This window comes from Coregonus clupeaformis, chromosome 5 (genome assembly GCF_020615455.1).
Source record: "Coregonus clupeaformis isolate EN_2021a chromosome 5, ASM2061545v1, whole genome shotgun sequence".
NCBI classification, from domain to species: Eukaryota; Metazoa; Chordata; class Actinopteri; order Salmoniformes; family Salmonidae; genus Coregonus; species Coregonus clupeaformis.
The window spans coordinates 39,125,806-39,145,720 of NC_059196.1; the positions used below are offsets into that span (position 1 = coordinate 39,125,806).

Genomic DNA, 19,915 nt, shown 5'->3' on the forward strand with positions numbered 1-19,915 from the left:
AGACGCTCTTATCCAGAGCGACTTACAGTTAGTGAGTGCATACATTATTTTATTTTTTTCATACTGGCCCCCCGTGGGAATCGAACCCACAACCCTGGCGTTGCAAACGCCATGCTCTACCAACTGAGCTACATCTGTCCCTACCAAATGAATCACGACTACCTGACTCTTCATATGTATCTGTCCCTACCAAATGAATCACGACTACCTGACTCTTCATATGTATCTGTCCCTACCAAATGAATCACGACTACCTGACTCTTTATATGTATCTGTCCCTACCAAATGAATCATGACTACCTGACTCTTCATATGTATCTGTCCCTACCAAATGAATCATGAATACCTGACTCTTCATATGTATCTGTCCCTACCAAATGAATCATGACTACCTGACTCTTTAAATGTATCTGTCCCTACCAAATGAATCACGACTACCTGACTCTTCATATGTATCTGTCCCTACCAAATGAATCATGACTACCTGACTCTTTATATGTATCTGTCCCTACCAAATGAATCATGACTACCTGACTCTTTATATGTATCTGTCCCTACCAAATGAATCACGACTACCTGACTCTTTATATGTATCTGTCCCTACCAAATGAATCACGACTACCTGACTCTTCATATGTATCTGTCCCTACCAAACGAATCATGACTACCTGACTCTTCATATGTATCTGTCCCTACCAAATGAATCATGACTACCTGACTCTTCATATGTATCTGTCCCTACCAAATGAATCATGACTACCTGACTCTTCATATGTATCTGTCCCTACCAAATGAATCATGACTACCTGACTCTTCATATGTATCTGTCCCTACCAAATGAATCATGACTACCTGACTCTTCATATGTATCTGTCCCTACCAAACGAATCATGACTACCTGACTCTTCATATGTATCTGTCCCTACCAAATGAATCATGACTACCTGACTCTTCATATGTATCTGTCCCTACCAAATGAATCATGACTACCTGACTCTTCATATGTATCTGTCCCTACCAAATGAATCATGACTACCTGACTCTTCATATGTATATGTCCCTACCAAATGAATCATGACTACCTGACTCTTTATATGTATCTGTCCCTACCAAATGAATCATGACTACCTGACTCTTTATATGTATCTGTCCCTACCAAATGAATCACGACTACCTGACTCTTTATATGTATCTGTCCCTACCAAATGAATCACGACTACCTGACTCTTCATATGTATCTGTCCCTACCAAACGAATCATGACTACCTGACTCTTCATATGTATCTGTCCCTACCAAATGAATCATGACTACCTGACTCTTCATATGTATCTGTCCCTACCAAATGAATCATGACTACCTGACTCTTCAAATGTATCTGTCCCTACCAAATGAATCACGACTACCTGACTCTGTCCCTACCAAATGAATCATGACTACCTGACTCTTCATATGTATCTGTCCCTACCAAATGAATCATGACTACCTGACTCTTCAAATGTATCTGTCCCTACCAAATGAATCACGACTACCTGACTCTTCATATGTATCTGTCCCTACCAAATGAATCATGACTACCTGATTCTTCATATGTATCTGACCATACCAAATGAATCACGACTACCTGACTCTTCATATGTATCTGTCCCTACCAAATGAATCACGACTACCTGACTCTTCATATGTATCTGTCCCTACCAAATGAATCATGACTACCTGACTCTTCATAGGTATCTGTCCCTACCAAATGAATCATGACTACCTGACTCTTCATATGTATCTGTCCCTACCAAATGAATCATGACTACCTGACTCTTTATATGTATATGTCCCTACCAAATGAATCATGACTACCTGACTCTTCATATGTATCTGTCCCTACCAAATGAATCATGACTACCTGACTCTTCATATGTATCTGTCCCTACCAAATGAATCACGACTACCTGACTCTTCATATGTATCTGTCCCTACCAAATGAATCACGACTACCTGACTCTTCATATGTATCTGTCCCTACCAAATGAATCATGACTACCTGACTCTTCATAGGTATCTGTCCCTACCAAATGAATCATGACTACCTGACTCTTCATATGTATCTGTCCCTACCAAATGAATCATGACTACCTGACTCTTTATATGTATATGTCCCTACCAAATGAATCATGACTACCTGACTCTTCATATGTATCTGTCCCTACCAAATGAATCACGACTACCTGACTCTTCATATGTATCTGTCCCTACCAAATGAATCATGACTACCTGACTCTTTATATGTATATGTCCCTACCAAATGAATCATGACTACCTGACTCTTTATATGTATCTGTCCCTACCAAATGAATCACGACTACCTGACTAATTCACTTATAGGTGAATTATAGTTTGGGGCAATCTGACTGTGTGGCGGATGCATTTCTATCGGCGTTCTATCGCTCGTGTGGCGGGGATGACCATTAATTGCACCGCTATCAACTGCATGCCGGCCGTGTGGGGGGAAAAACTCTGAGGCGTCGAAGCTGGACTATTGTTTAAACCCAGCTTAAGACAGTTGTGTGGATCGCAGGAGACTAGGTTCAACACCAGTCTGTCACATATAGGAGGATGTGTTAATACATTATCAGGTGGAGAGTGGGGAGTAGAGAGATTCTCACCTGGATCCATTTATCTGGGATGGCCATGGCCAGACGGTAGTCGAAGCCCAACCCTCCCTCTGCTACGGCTCGGCAGAGAGCTGGCATCCCTGAGACGTCCTATAGGAGACACAACGAGAAACAGTTAAGAGTGTGTGTGTGTGTGTGTGTGTGTGTGTGTGTGTGTGTGTGTGTGTGTGTGTGTGTGTGTGTGTGTGTGTGCGCTAGAGTCCTGCATTGGGTCAGTTCTTTGGATCCGCACCTGCCCCGCGTCGGCCACATCAATTCCGTGCCCCACCCGATATCCCGACATCAGGACAGATTTTTCTCCACAACCCGACCCACCCGCATAGAATTGTTCCCGAGAGCCGAATCGTGACCCGCCAAATAACATCCATTTATTTAATTGTTTTTAATCACTCCAGAGCAGTCAGCTTTAAAGGGGTACTCAGGATTTTGGCAATGGGGCCCTTTATCTACCTCCACAGAGTCAGATTAACTAGAGGATACCATTTTTATGTCTCTGTGTCCAGTATGAAGGAAGTTAGAGTTAGGTTCGCGAGCCGATGCTACCTAGCGTTGGCGGAATGATTGGAAGTAAGGAAACCATGCCATAAATTAAGAACAATACGCCAATCTCTTTATTTTCAAAATACAATGCGGCACATTAACAACTCAAATCACTTTGAAAAAGAGCCTTTTAATTTGCCTTCTTCTTACCCAATGAGAGCCTACAACAAAACAATACCTTCACATTCAATACTGTTCAGATAATCAAATAGTTTCATTGAAATTCCCAGAATCGAATCGGCTATAAACTGCCAAAATAGCCTTCATTTATAGGCCATTGGCTACTCAAACTTTTACTAGCCACACAGGTTTAAACTTGATATGGCCTGCGTATTGTCTAATGAACGAAAGCCTGAATAATTAACGTGATAATTAACTTAATTATCGTAAACAAATACCTGATTGCACTTTTGCAGGCTGTGTATCCATCTACCTTGGTTGTTGTCCTCCTTGTCCACAATGACTCCAAAATCCTTCCAAACCGGGGTTCACTCGCTCAGCACCTGTTTCCACAACGGTGGATTTCACCATCACAACCTTTCTTTCTATTTCTCCTGCCATTTTCACGTGAGCCAGGAGTCAGGGAAAATAAACTTGGCAACGTATTGTACGCGTGGAGGAAGGGAACATACAACTCTGCATAAGGAATGTTTCAGCATCACACAAATAGGCTACTAATGGACAGTTCCCTGCTCCACTCTCTCGCTGCGTGGCTGGGAGCCTAGGCTGTGTCTGCCTCACTGCTCACTTACCATAATGGAATTTGCAACACAATTCAACACAATTCAACACAACTCAATTCAACACAACACAACACAATTCAACACAACACAACACAATTCAACACAACTCAACACAATTCAACTCAACACAATACAACACAACACAACACAATTCAACACAACTCAACTCAACTCAACACAATTCCTGGGATTGTCATTTTTTATCCTATTATCTTGATTTAAAATGTTTACGACCCGCAATAACAAAAGTCTGAACAGCGAGCCGACCCACGGGTTGAAAGGTGGTTTTAATTCCACCCGCCAGCTGATTCTTTCGCAGGTCAACCGCGGGGACCGTAGGTATCCGACCAGATGCAGGACTCTAGTGTGTGTCCACATTGGGATACATGGATGAGCATTGTCCAGTTTGACCAGTATTTGAATCAGCACAAGCTGCACTATGACACAGATTACATCACTACTGAGACTACTCCAACAGATACTGATACTACTCCAACAGCAACACATACTGATACTACTCCAACAGATACTGATACTACTCCAACAGATACTGATACTACTCCAACAGCAACACATACTGATACTACTCCAACAGCAACACATACTGATACTACTCCAACAGATACTGATACTACTCCAACAGATACTGATACTACTCCAACAGATACTGATACTACTCCAACAGATACTGATACTACTCCAACACATACTGATACTACTCCAACACATACTGAGACTACTCCAACACATACTGAGACTACTCCAACACATACTGATACTACTCCAACAGATACTGATACTACTCCAACAGATACTGATACTACTCCAACAGATACTGATACTACTCCAACACATACTGATACTACTTCAACACATACTGATACTTGTCCAAAAGATACTGATACTACTCCAACAGCAACACATACTGATACTACTTCAACACATACTGATACTACTCCAACAGATACTGATACTACTCCAACAGATACTGATACTACTCCAACAGCAACACATACTGATACTACTCCAACAGCAACACATACTGATACTACTCCAACAGATACTGATACTACTCCAACAGATACTGATACTACTCCAACAGATACTGATACTACTCCAACATATACTGATACTACTCCAACACATACTGAGACTACTCCAACACATACTGATACTACTCCAACACATACTGAGACTACTCCAACAGCAACACATACTGATACTACTCCAACAGCAACACATACTGATACTACTCCAACAGCAACACATACTGATACTACTCCAACACATACTGATACTACTCCAACAGATACTGATACTACTCCAACAGATACTGATACTACTCCAACAGATACTGATACTACTCCAACACATACTGAGACTACTCCAACAGATACTGATACTACTCCAACATATACTGATACTACTCCAACACATACTGAGACTACTCCAACACATACTGAGACTACTCCAACAGATACTGATACTACTCCAACACATACTGATACTACTCCAACACATACTGATACTACTCCAACACATACTGATACTACTCCAACACATACTGAGACTACTCCAACAGCAACACATACTGATACTACTCCAACAGCAACACATACTGATACTACTCCAACAGCAACACATACTGATACTACTCCAACACATACTGATACTACTCCAACAGATACTGATACTACTCCAACAGATACTGATACTACTCCAACAGATACTGATACTACTCCAACACATACTGAGACTACTCCAACAGATACTGATACTACTCCAACATATACTGATACTACTCCAACACATACTGAGACTACTCCAACACATACTGAGACTACTCCAACAGATACTGATACTACTCCAACACATACTGATACTACTCCAACACATACTGATACTACTCCAACACATACTGATACTACTCCAACACATACTGATACTACTCCAACAGCAACACATACTGATACTACTCCAACACATACTGATACTACTCCAACACATACTGATACTACTCCAACAGCAACACATACTGAGACTACTCCAACACATACTGAGACTACTCCAACACATACTGAGACTACTCCAACACATACTGAGACTACTCAAACATACTGATACTACTCCAACACATACTGATACTACTCCAACAGATACTGAGACTACTCCAACACATACTGAGACTAGTCCAACACATACTGAGACTACTTCAACACAAACTGATACTACTCCAACACATACTGATACTACTACAACACATACTGAGACTACTCCAACACATGCTGAGACTACTCCAACACATGCTGATACTACTCCAACACATGCTGAGACTACTCCAACACAAACTGAGACTACTCCAACACAAACTGAGACTACTCCTACACATACTAATACTACTCCAACACATACTGATACTACTCCAACACATACTGATACTACTCCAACACAAACTGAGACTACTCCAACACATACTGATACTACTCCAACACGTACTGAGACTACTCCAACACATACTGAGACTACTCCAACACAAACTGAGACTACTCCAACACAAACTGAGACTACTCCAACACATACTGAGACTACTCCAACACATACTGAGACTACTCCAACACATACTGATACTACTCCAACACATACTGATACTACTCCAACACATACTGATACTACTCCATGAGCAACTACATACTGATACTACTCCAACAGCAACGCATAATGATACTACTCCAACACATACTGAGACTACTCCAACACATACTGAGACTACTCCAACACATACTGATACTACTCCATGAGCAACACATACTGATACTACTCCAACACATACTGATACTACTCCAACAGATACTGATACGACTCCAACACATACTGAGACTTCTCCAACACATACTGAGACTACTCCAACACATATTGATACTACTCCAACAGCAACACATGAGACTACTCCAACACATACTGATACTACTCCAACACATACTGATACTACTCCAACACTTACTGATACTACTCCAACACATACTGATACTACTCCAACAGCAACACATGAGACTACTCCAACAGCAACACATGAGACTACTCCAACACATACTGAGACTACTCCAACACATACTGAGACTACTCCAACACATACTGATACTACTCCAACACATACTGAGACTACTCCAACACATACTGAGACTATTCCAACAACAGCACATACTGATACTACTCCAACACATACTGATACTACTCCAACACATACTGATACTACTCCAACACATACTGATACTACTCCAACAGCAACACATACTGATACTACTCCAACACATACTGAAACTACTCCATGAGCAACATTTACTGATACTACTCCAACACATACTGATACTACTCCAACACATACTGATACTACTCCAACAGCAACACATACTGAGACTACTCCAACACATACTGATACTACTTCAACACATACTGATACTACTCCAACAGCAACACATGAGACTACTCAAACAGCAACACATGAGACTACTCCAACACATACTGAGACTACTCCAACACATACTGAGACTGACTACTCCAACACATACTGAGACTACTCCAACACATACTGAGACTACTCCAACACATACTGAGACTACTCCAACAGATACTGATACTACTCCAACATATACTGATACTACTCCAACACATACTGAGACTACTCCAACACATACTGAGACTACTCCAACAGATACTGATACTACTCCAACACATACTGATACTACTCCAACACATACTGATACTACTCCAACACATACTGATACTACTCCAACACATACTGAGACTACTCCAACAGCAACACATACTGATACTACTCCAACAGCAACACATACTGATACTACTCCAACAGCAACACATACTGATACTACTCCAACACATACTGATACTACTCCAACAGATACTGATACTACTCCAACAGATACTGATACTACTCCAACAGATACTGATACTACTCCAACACATACTGAGACTACTCCAACAGATACTGATACTACTCCAACATATACTGATACTACTCCAACACATACTGAGACTACTCCAACACATACTGAGACTACTCCAACAGATACTGATACTACTCCAACACATACTGATACTACTCCAACACATACTGATACTACTCCAACACATACTGATACTACTCCAACACATACTGATACTACTCCAACAGCAACACATACTGATACTACTCCAACACATACTGATACTACTCCAACACATACTGATACTACTCCAACAGCAACACATACTGAGACTACTCCAACACATACTGAGACTACTCCAACACATACTGAGACTACTCCAACACATACTGAGACTACTCAAACATACTGATACTACTCCAACACATACTGATACTACTCCAACAGATACTGAGACTACTCCAACACATACTGAGACTAGTCCAACACATACTGAGACTACTTCAACACAAACTGATACTACTCCAACACATACTGATACTACTACAACACATACTGAGACTACTCCAACACATGCTGAGACTACTCCAACACATGCTGATACTACTCCAACACATGCTGAGACTACTCCAACACAAACTGAGACTACTCCAACACAAACTGAGACTACTCCTACACATACTAATACTACTCCAACACATACTGATACTACTCCAACACATACTGATACTACTCCAACACAAACTGAGACTACTCCAACACATACTGATACTACTCCAACACGTACTGAGACTACTCCAACACATACTGAGACTACTCCAACACAAACTGAGACTACTCCAACACAAACTGAGACTACTCCAACACATACTGAGACTACTCCAACACATACTGAGACTACTCCAACACATACTGATACTACTCCAACACATACTGATACTACTCCAACACATACTGATACTACTCCATGAGCAACACATACTGATACTACTCCAACAGCAACGCATAATGATACTACTCCAACACATACTGAGACTACTCCAACACATACTGAGACTACTCCAACACATACTGATACTACTCCATGAGCAACACATACTGATACTACTCCAACACATACTGATACTACTCCAACAGATACTGATACGACTCCAACACATACTGAGACTTCTCCAACACATACTGAGACTACTCCAACACATATTGATACTACTCCAACAGCAACACATGAGACTACTCCAACACATACTGATACTACTCCAACACATACTGATACTACTCCAACACTTACTGATACTACTCCAACACATACTGATACTACTCCAACAGCAACACATGAGACTACTCCAACAGCAACACATGAGACTACTCCAACACATACTGAGACTACTCCAACACATACTGAGACTACTCCAACACATACTGATACTACTCCAACACATACTGAGACTACTCCAACACATACTGAGACTATTCCAACAACAGCACATACTGATACTACTCCAACACATACTGATACTACTCCAACACATACTGATACTACTCCAACACATACTGATACTACTCCAACAGCAACACATACTGATACTACTCCAACACATACTGAAACTACTCCATGAGCAACATTTACTGATACTACTCCAACACATACTGATACTACTCCAACACATACTGATACTACTCCAACAGCAACACATACTGAGACTACTCCAACACATACTGATACTACTTCAACACATACTGATACTACTCCAACAGCAACACATGAGACTACTCAAACAGCAACACATGAGACTACTCCAACACATACTGAGACTACTCCAACACATACTGAGACTGACTACTCCAACACATACTGAGACTACTCCAACACATACTGAGACTACTCCAACACATACTGAGACTACTCCAACACATACTGATACTACTCCAACACATACTGAGACTACTCCAACACATACTGAGACTACTCCAACACATACTGAGACTACTCCAACACATACTGAGACTGCTCCAACACATACTGAGACTACTCCAACACATACTGATACTACTCCAACACATAATGAGACTACTCCAACACATACTGAGACTACTCCAACAACAACACATACTGATACTACTCCAACACATACTGATACTACTCCAACACATACTGATACTACTCCAAAACATACTGATACTACTCCAACAGCAACACATACTGATACTACTCCAACAAATACTGATACTACTCCCCAACACATACTGAAACTACTCCATGAGCAACACTTACTGATACTACTCCAACACATACTGATACTACTCCAACACATACTGAGACTCCTCCAACACATACTGAGACTACTCCAACAGATACTGATACTACTCCAACACTTACTGATACTACTCCAACAGCAAAACATACTTATACTACTCCAACACATACTGAGACTACTCCAACACATACTGAGACTACTCCAACACATACTGAGACTACTCCAACACATACTGAGACTACTCCAACAACAACACATACTGAGACTACTCCAACAACAACACATACTGATACTACTCCAACACATACTGATACTACTCCAACACATACTGATACTACTCCAACACATACTGATACTACTCCAACAGCAACACATACTGATACTACTCCAACACATACTGAAACTACTCCATGAGCAACATTTACTGATACTACTCCAACACATACTGATACTACTCCAACACATACTGATACTACTCCAACAGCAACACATACTGAGACTACTCCAACACATACTGATACTACTTCAACACATACTGATACTACTCCAACAGCAACACATGAGACTACTCCAACACATACTGATACTACTCCAACACATACTGATACTACTCCAACAGCAACACATGAGACTACTCAAACAGCAACACATGAGACTACTCCAACACATACTGAGACTACTCCAACACATACTGAGACTACTCCAACACATACTGAGACTACTCCAACACATACTGATACTACTCCAACACATACTGAGACTACTCCAACACATACTGAGACTACTCCAACAACAACACATACTGATACTACTCCAACACATACTGATACTACTCCAACACATACTGATACTACTCCAACAGCAACACATACTGATACTACTCCAACAAATACTGATACTACTCCAACACATACTGAAACTACTCCATGAGCAACACTTACTGATACTACTCCAACACATACTGATACTACTCCAACACATACTGAGACTCCTCCAACACATACTGAGACTCCTCCAACACATACTGAGACTACTCCAACAGATAATGATACTACTCCAACACTTACTGATACTACTCCAACAGCAAAACATACTTATACTACTCCAACACATACTGAGACTACTCCAACACATACTGATAGTACTCCAACACTTACTGATACTACTCCAACACATACTGATACTACTCCAACACATACTGAGACTACTCCTACACATACTGAGACTACTCCTACACATACTGAGACTACTCCAACACATACTGATACTATTCCAACAGCAACGCATACTGAAACTACTCCAACACATACTGATACTACTCCAACACATACTGATACTACTCCAACACATACTGATACTACTTCAACACATACTGATACTACTCCAACACATACTGATACTACTCCAACACATACTGAGACTACTCCAACACATACTGATACTACTCCAACACATACTGAGACTACTCCAACACATACTGAGACTACTCCAACACATACTGAGACTACTCCTACACATACTGAGACTACTCCAACACATACTGAGACTACTCCAACACATACTGAGACTACTCCAACACATACTGAGACTACTCCAACACATACTGAGACTACTCCAACACATACTGATACTACTCCAACACATACTGAGACTACTCCAACACATACTGAGACTACTCCAACACATACTGAGACTACTCCAACACATACTGAGACTACTCCAACACATACTGAGACTACTCCAACACATACTGATACTACTCCAACAGCAACACATAATGATACTACTCCATGAGCAACACATACTGATACTACTCCAACAGCAACGCATAATGATACTACTCCAACACATACTGAGACTACTCCAACACATACTGATACTACTCCAACACATACTGATACTACTCCAACACATACTGATACTACTCCAACAGAAACACATACTGATACTACTCCAACAAATACTGATACTACTCCAACACATACTGAAACTACTCCATGAGCAACACTTACTGATACTACTCCAACACATACTGATACTACTCCAACACATACTGAGACTCCTCCAACACATACTGAGACTACTCCAACAGATACTGATACTACTCCAACACTTACTGATACTACTCCAACAGCAACACATACTTATACTACTCCAACACATACTGAGACTACTCCAACACATACGGATAGTACTCCAACACTTACTGATACTACTCCAACACATACTGATACTACTCCAACACATACTGAGACTACTCCTACACATACTGAGACTACTCCAACACATACTGATACTACTCCAACACATACTGATACTACTCCAACAGCAACACATGAGACTACTCCAACACATACTGATACTACTCAAACACTTACTGATACTACTCCAACACTTACTGATACTACTCCAACAGCAACACATGAGACTACTCCAACAGCAACACATGAGACTACTCCAACACATACTGAGACTACTCCAACACATACTGAGACTACTCCAACACATACTGAGACTACTCCAACACATACTGAGACTACTGCAACACATACTGAGACTACTCCAACAGCAACACATACTGATATTACTCCAACACATACTGAAACTACTCCATGAGCAACACTTACTGATACTACTCCAACACATACTGATACTACTCCAACAGCAACACATACTGAGACTACTCCAACACATACTGATACTACTCAAACACATACTGATACTACTCCAACAGCAACACATGAGACTACTCCAACACATAATGATACTACTCCAACACATACTGATACTACTCCAACACATACTGATACTACTCCAACACTTACTGATACTACTCCAACACATGAAACTAATTCAACAGTAACACATGATACTACAACACATACTGATACTACTCCAACACATACTGAGACTACTCCAACAGATACTGATACTACTCCAACACTTACTGATACTACTCCAACAGCAACACATACTTATACTACTCCAACACATACTGAGACTACTCCAACACATATTGATACTACTCCAACTCTTACTGATACTACTCCAACACAAGAAACTAATTCAACAGCAACACATGAGACTACAACACATACTGATACTAGTCCAACACATACTGAGACTACTCCTACACATACTGATAACTACTCCAACACATACTGATACTACTCCAACACATACTGATACTATTCCAACAGCAACACATACTTATACTACTCCAACACATACTGAGACTACTCCAACACATACTGATAGTACTCCAACACATACTGATAGTACTCCAACACTTACTGATACTACTCCAACACATACTGATACTACTCCAACACATACTGAGACTACTCCTACACATACTGAGACTACTCCAACACATACTGATACTACTCCAACACATACTGAGACTACTCCTACACATACTGATAACTACTCCAACAGATACTGATACTAGTCCAACACATACTGAGACTACTCCTACACATACTGAGACTACTCCAACACATACTGATACTACTCCAACACATACTGAGACTACTCCTACACATACTGAGACTACTCCAACACATACTGATACTACTCCAACACATACTGAGACTACTCCTACACATACTGATAACTACTCCAACAGATACTGATACTACTCCAACACATACTGAGACTACTCCTACACATACTGAGACTACTCCAACACATACTGATACTACTCCAACACATACTGAGACTACTCCTACACATTCTGATAACTACTCCAACACATACTGATACTAGTCCAACACATACTGAGACTACTCCTACACATACTGATAACTACTCCAACACATACTGAGACTACTCCAACACATACTGAGACTACTCCAACACATACTGAGACTACTAGGACATCTACTGGAAACGGTGCCTGAGGAAGGCCAGCAGCATCATCAAGGACCCCCAGACACCCCGGCCACGAGCTGTTCTCTCCCTTACCGTCGGGCAGATGGTATCGGAGCACGAGGTCTGATACAAACAGGCTCAGAGACAGTTTCTACGTACAAGCCTGGATAGGAGCGTCTGCTAAATGACTCCAGAATGTAAAGCCATCAGAACGCTGAACACTTGAACTGGACGGACCACCTGCTCTGATTCTCCGCACCTTAGGACACGTCACAACTGCTGCTACCCCACTCTTACTGTACTGCTCAGTTTATACACTTACTTCCCACCCCCCACCCCCCCTTCCACAATACAAGTGTAAATATTGTACTATAAATGCTGTCTTCCTGTATTATACTGACGCTAAACCGTTTATTCTATTCTACTGAGCCATTTACTTTCTCTTCCTATTCAATCAAATGTTTTACTACTTCTTACTGTTGTTGCATCGTTGAGAAGGAACCTGCCAGCACTTCCATGTATACTATGCGTATGCCGTACGTACGTACGACTAATAAAACTTCTAAATACTGATACTGCTCCAGGAACAACACAGAGGGTACCAGAAAAATCCAGTTTAATTGAATGAAATCAGAGCCAAACAAAGCAGCGGCTTCCCGTTTACTGACGGCATTACTTCTTAATTACAGAGATGACCTGAGCTTTGAGACGATAATAAGAGCTTTCATTAATCATGACCAGAGGGTGTGTCACCCACAACTAATTGAATGTATTGTGTTTGCGTGTTCGGCTGTAGTCAGGACTCCTCCAGTGTGTGTTCGGCTGTAGTCAGGACTCCTCCGGTGTGTGTTCGGCTGTAGTCAGGACTCCTCCGGTGTGTGTTCGGCTGTAGTCAGGACTCCTCCAGTGTGTGTTTGGCTGTAGTCAGGACTCCTCCGGTGTGTGTTTGGCTGTAGTCAGGACTCCTCCAGTGTGTGTTTGGCTGTAGTCAGGACTCCTCCAGTGTGTGTTTGGCTGTAGTCAGGACTCCTCCAGTGTGTGTTTGGCTGTAGTCAGGACTCCTCCGGTGTGTGTTTGGTTGTAGAGTCGTACAGAGCCAGCGCTGTTCACTATGGGGTGGTCTGAAGCTATAGCCTTGGCCCAGACCTGGATGTGCTTTAACGCTACCAATTCCTCTGACTATTGTTGCCATGACATTCAGGACGCCATACTGATTTTACATATCAAATATTTGGCGATATTGCAGTGCCTAGGGGGTAGGGCTTAAGGACTAGTGTTACCTCTGCGATGGTGATGCAGTCTGGATACAGGGTGTGCAGGACATGATTAGCTGTCATCAGATAGACCAGGGAGTCCTCATCCACCTGAAGACCAAAGTACTCTGAGTAGTCGCCAGAAAATCCATTGCCTGAGGACAGAGAAAGAACAAGGATATCACCTAGGGAGCTAGGGTGTAGGGGTTAGGAGGTTAGGGTGTAGGAGTTAGGGGGTTAGGGTGTAGGAGTTAGGGGGTTAGGGTGTAGGAGTTAGGGGGTTAGGGTGTAGGGGTTAGGGGGTTAGGGTGTAGGGGTTAGGGGAGTAAGGGGTTAGGGGGGTAAGGGTTAGGGAGTAAGGGTGTAGGAGTTAGGGTGTAGGAGTTAGGGTGTAGGGGTTAGGGGTAAGGGTTAGGGTGTAGGAGTTAGGAGGTAAGGGTTAGGGTGTAGGGGTTAGGGGGTAAGGGTTAGGGTGTAGGGGTTAGGGAGCTAGGGTGTAGGGGTTAGTGTGTAGCAGTTAGGGAGTAGGGGTTAGGGGGTAAGGGTTAGGGAGCAAGGGTGTAGGGATTAGGGAGCTAGTGGGTAGGGGTTAGGGGGCAAGGGTTAAGGGTTAAGGGGTAAGAGTTAGGGGGTATGGAACTAGGGTGTAGGGGTTAGGGGATAGGAGTTAGTACTCAGCTCTAAGAAAACCCACTACCTGAGGAAAGCGGTACAACACCCAAACTGAATACATAACCAATATATAACCATAACCCACACTGAATACATAACCAATATATAACCATAACCCACACTGAATACATAACCCAAACTGAATACATAACCAATATATAACCATAACCCACACTGAATACATAACCAATATATAACCATAACCACACTGAATACATAACCATAACCCAAACTGAATACATAACCAATATATAACCATAACCACACTGAATACATAACCCAAACTGAATACATAACCAATATATAACCATAACCCACACTGAATACATAACCAATATATAACCATAACCACACTGAATACATAACCATAACCCAAACTGAATACATAACCAATATATAACCATAACCCAAACTGAATACATAACCAATATATAACCATAACCCAGACTGAATACATAACCAATATATAACCATAACCCAGACTGAATACATAACCAATATATAACCATAACCCAGACTGAATACATAACCAATATATAACCATAACCCAGACTGAATACATAACCAATATATTAACCATAACCCACACTGAATACATAACCAATATATAACCATAACCCAGACAATACATAACCAATATATAACCATAACCACACTGAATACATAACCAATATATAACCATAACCCACACTGAATACATAACCAACATATAACCATAACCCACACTGAATACATAACCAATATATAACCATAACTACACTGAATACATAACCAATATATAACCATAACCCAGACAATACATAACCAATATATAACCATAACCCACACTGAATACATAACCAATATATAACCATAACCCACACTGAATACATAACCAATATATAACCATAACCCAGACAATACATAACCAATATATAACCATAACCACACTGAATACATAACCAACATATAACCATAACCCACACTGAATACATAACCAACATATAACCATAACCCACACTGAATACATAACCAATATATTAACCATAACCCACACTGAATACATAACCAATATATAACCATAACCCAGACAATACATAACCAATATATAACCATAACCACACTGAATACATAACCAATATATAACCATAACCCAGACTGAATACATAACCAATATATAACCATAACCCACACGGAATACATAACCAATATATAACCATAACCCACACTGAATACACAACCAATCTATAACCATAACCACACTGAATACATAACCAATATATAACCATAACCCACACTGAATACATAACCAATATATAACCATAACCACACTGAATACATAACCAATATATAACCATAACCCACACTGAATACATAACCAATATACAGTGGGGAAAAAAAGTATTTAGTCAGCCACCAATTGTGCAAGTTCTCCCACTTAAAAAGATGAGAGAGGCCTGTAATTTTCATAATAGGTACACGTCAACTATGACAGACAAAATGAGGAAAAAAATTCCAGAAAATCACATTGTAGGATTTTTTATGAATTTATTTGCAAATTATGGTGGAAATTAAGTATTTGGTCAATAACAAACGTTTCTCAATACTTTGTTATATACCCTTTGTTGGCAATGACACAGGTCAAACGTTTTCTGTAAGTCTTCACAAGGTTTTCACACACTGTTGCTGGTATTTTGGCCCATTCCTCCATGCAGATCTCCTCTAGAGCAGTGATGTTTTGGGGCTGTCGCTGGGCAACACGGACTTTCAACTCCCTCCAAAGATTTTCTATGGGGTTGAGATCTGGAGACTGGCTAGGCCACTCCAGGACCTTGAAATGCTTCTTACGAAGCCACTCCTTCGTTGCCCGGGCGGTGTGTTTGGGATCATTGTCATGCTGAAAGACCCAGCCACGTTTCATCTTCAATGCCCTTGCTGATGGAAGGAGGTTTTCACTCAAAATCTCACGATACATGGCCCCATTCATTCTTTCCTTTACACGGATCAGTCGTCCTGGTCCCTTTGCAGAAAAAACAGCCCCAAAGCATGATGTTTCCACCCCCATGCTTCACAGTAGGTATGGTGTTCTTTGGATGCAACTCAGCATTCTTTGTCCTCCAAACACGACGAGTTGAGTTTTTACCAAAAAGTTATATTTTGGTTTCATCTGACCATATGACATTCTCCCAATCCTCTTCTGGATCATCCAAATGCACTCTAGCAAACTTCAGACGGGCCTGGATATGTACTGGGTTAAGCAGGGGGACACGTCTGGCACTGCAGGATTTGAGTCCCTGGCGGCGTAGTGTGTTACTGATGGTAGGCTTTGTTACTTTGGTCCCAGCTCTCTGCAGGTCATTCACTAGGTTCCCCCGTGTGGTTCTGGGATTTTTGCTCACCGTTCTTGTGATCATTTTGACCCCACGGGGTGAGATCTTGCGTGGAGCCCCAGATCGAGGGAGATTATCAGTGGTCTTGTATGTCTTCCATTTCCTAATAATTGCTCCCACAGTTGATTTCTTCAAACCAAGCTGCTTACCTATTGCAGAATCAGTCTTCCCAGCCTGGTGCAAGTCTACAATTTTGTTTCTGGTGTCCTTTGACAGCTCTTTGGTCTTGGCCATAGTGGAGTTTGGAGTGTGACTGTTTGAGGTTGTGGACAGGTGTCTTTTATACTGATAACAAGTCAAACAGGTGCCATTAATACAGGTAACGAGTGGAGGACAGAGGAGCCTCTTAAAGAAGAAGTTACAGGTCTGTGAGAGCGAGAAATCTTGCTTGTTTGTAGGTGACCAAATACTTATTTTCCACCATAATTTGCAAATAAATTCATTAAAAATCCTACAATGTGATTTTCTGGATTTTTTTTCCTCAATTTGTCTGTCATAGTTGACGTGTACCTATGATGAAAATTACAGGCCTCTCTCATCTTTTTAAGTGGGAGAACTTGCACAATTGGTGGCTGACTAAATACTTTTTTTCCCCACTGTATAACCATAACCCAGACTGAATACATAACCAATATATAACCATAACCCAGACTGAATACATAACCAATATATAACCATAACCCAGACTGAATACATAACCAATATATAACCATAACCCAGACTGAATACATAACCAATATATAACCATAACCAATATATAACCATAACCCAGACTGAATACATAACCAATATATAACCATAACCACACTGAATACATAACCAATATATAACCATAACCCAGACAATACATAACCAATATATAACCATAACTACACTGAATACATAACCAATATATAACCATAACCCAAAACTCTGCCGTTGTTAGTGTACTTTTTATGAAGACTAATGTACAATAACACATTTCAAAAAAAGCCCTAGCAAATCTGAGTCATGATGTTGCAGGTGCTTGGGAACGCTGCTCTGTCATGCATCACTTTGTTATTCAAGTTGTGTCAGCCTCTTTTTAAAAATATCTGACAAAAGGCCAAGAGGCCGACACATAAAGCTTGAATAAACAAAGTGTTACAAGCAATAGCAATGTGTGGGTTTCTCTTTTCTCTGTACATGACAATAACATAAACACTACACTGCTGCTAGTGTAAAGCATCAGAAGTGTTTATGAAAGACATATAACGCATTTCCAGTTTGAACAGGAATCTAGGGATGCCCAGGATAGGGCATGCAATTTTCTCGGGAAGGAAACATTTTCAATTTTCTGGAAAACATGAATCCCTAGCCCTTACCGATACCGTGATGATGGTACATCATGGACGTCACCCCATCGAACCTGAAGCCATCAAAACGATACTCCTCCATCCACCAACGCAAGTTAGACAGCAGAAACCTTAGGACCTCCCAGCTGAGGCACGCAAATACACACACACACACACACACACACACACACACACACACACGCACGCAAGGTCAGGAAAACAAGATGTATTAAATAATTGAAACGTGATGTTGGTGGTTGGTCTGGTGAGACCCAGGAGATTAGTT

The 19,915-nt window shown here is 41.0% G+C and overlaps 1 protein-coding gene across 1 annotated transcript in view; it reads right to left on the reverse strand.

The window, feature by feature from the left end:
• The window catches only part of gbe1b (glucan (1,4-alpha-), branching enzyme 1b), a 271,934-nt gene that overhangs the window by 138,033 nt on the left and 113,986 nt on the right, over positions 1-19,915 (reverse strand). The window contains exons 8-10 of the mRNA XM_041876741.2: positions 19,660-19,775; positions 15,303-15,430; positions 2,659-2,757 (exon numbers count right to left, since the gene is read on the reverse strand). Coding sequence (XP_041732675.2) covers positions 2,659-2,757; positions 15,303-15,430; positions 19,660-19,775 — 343 coding nt within the window. The remainder of the gene's footprint in view (positions 1-2,658; positions 2,758-15,302; positions 15,431-19,659; positions 19,776-19,915) is intronic.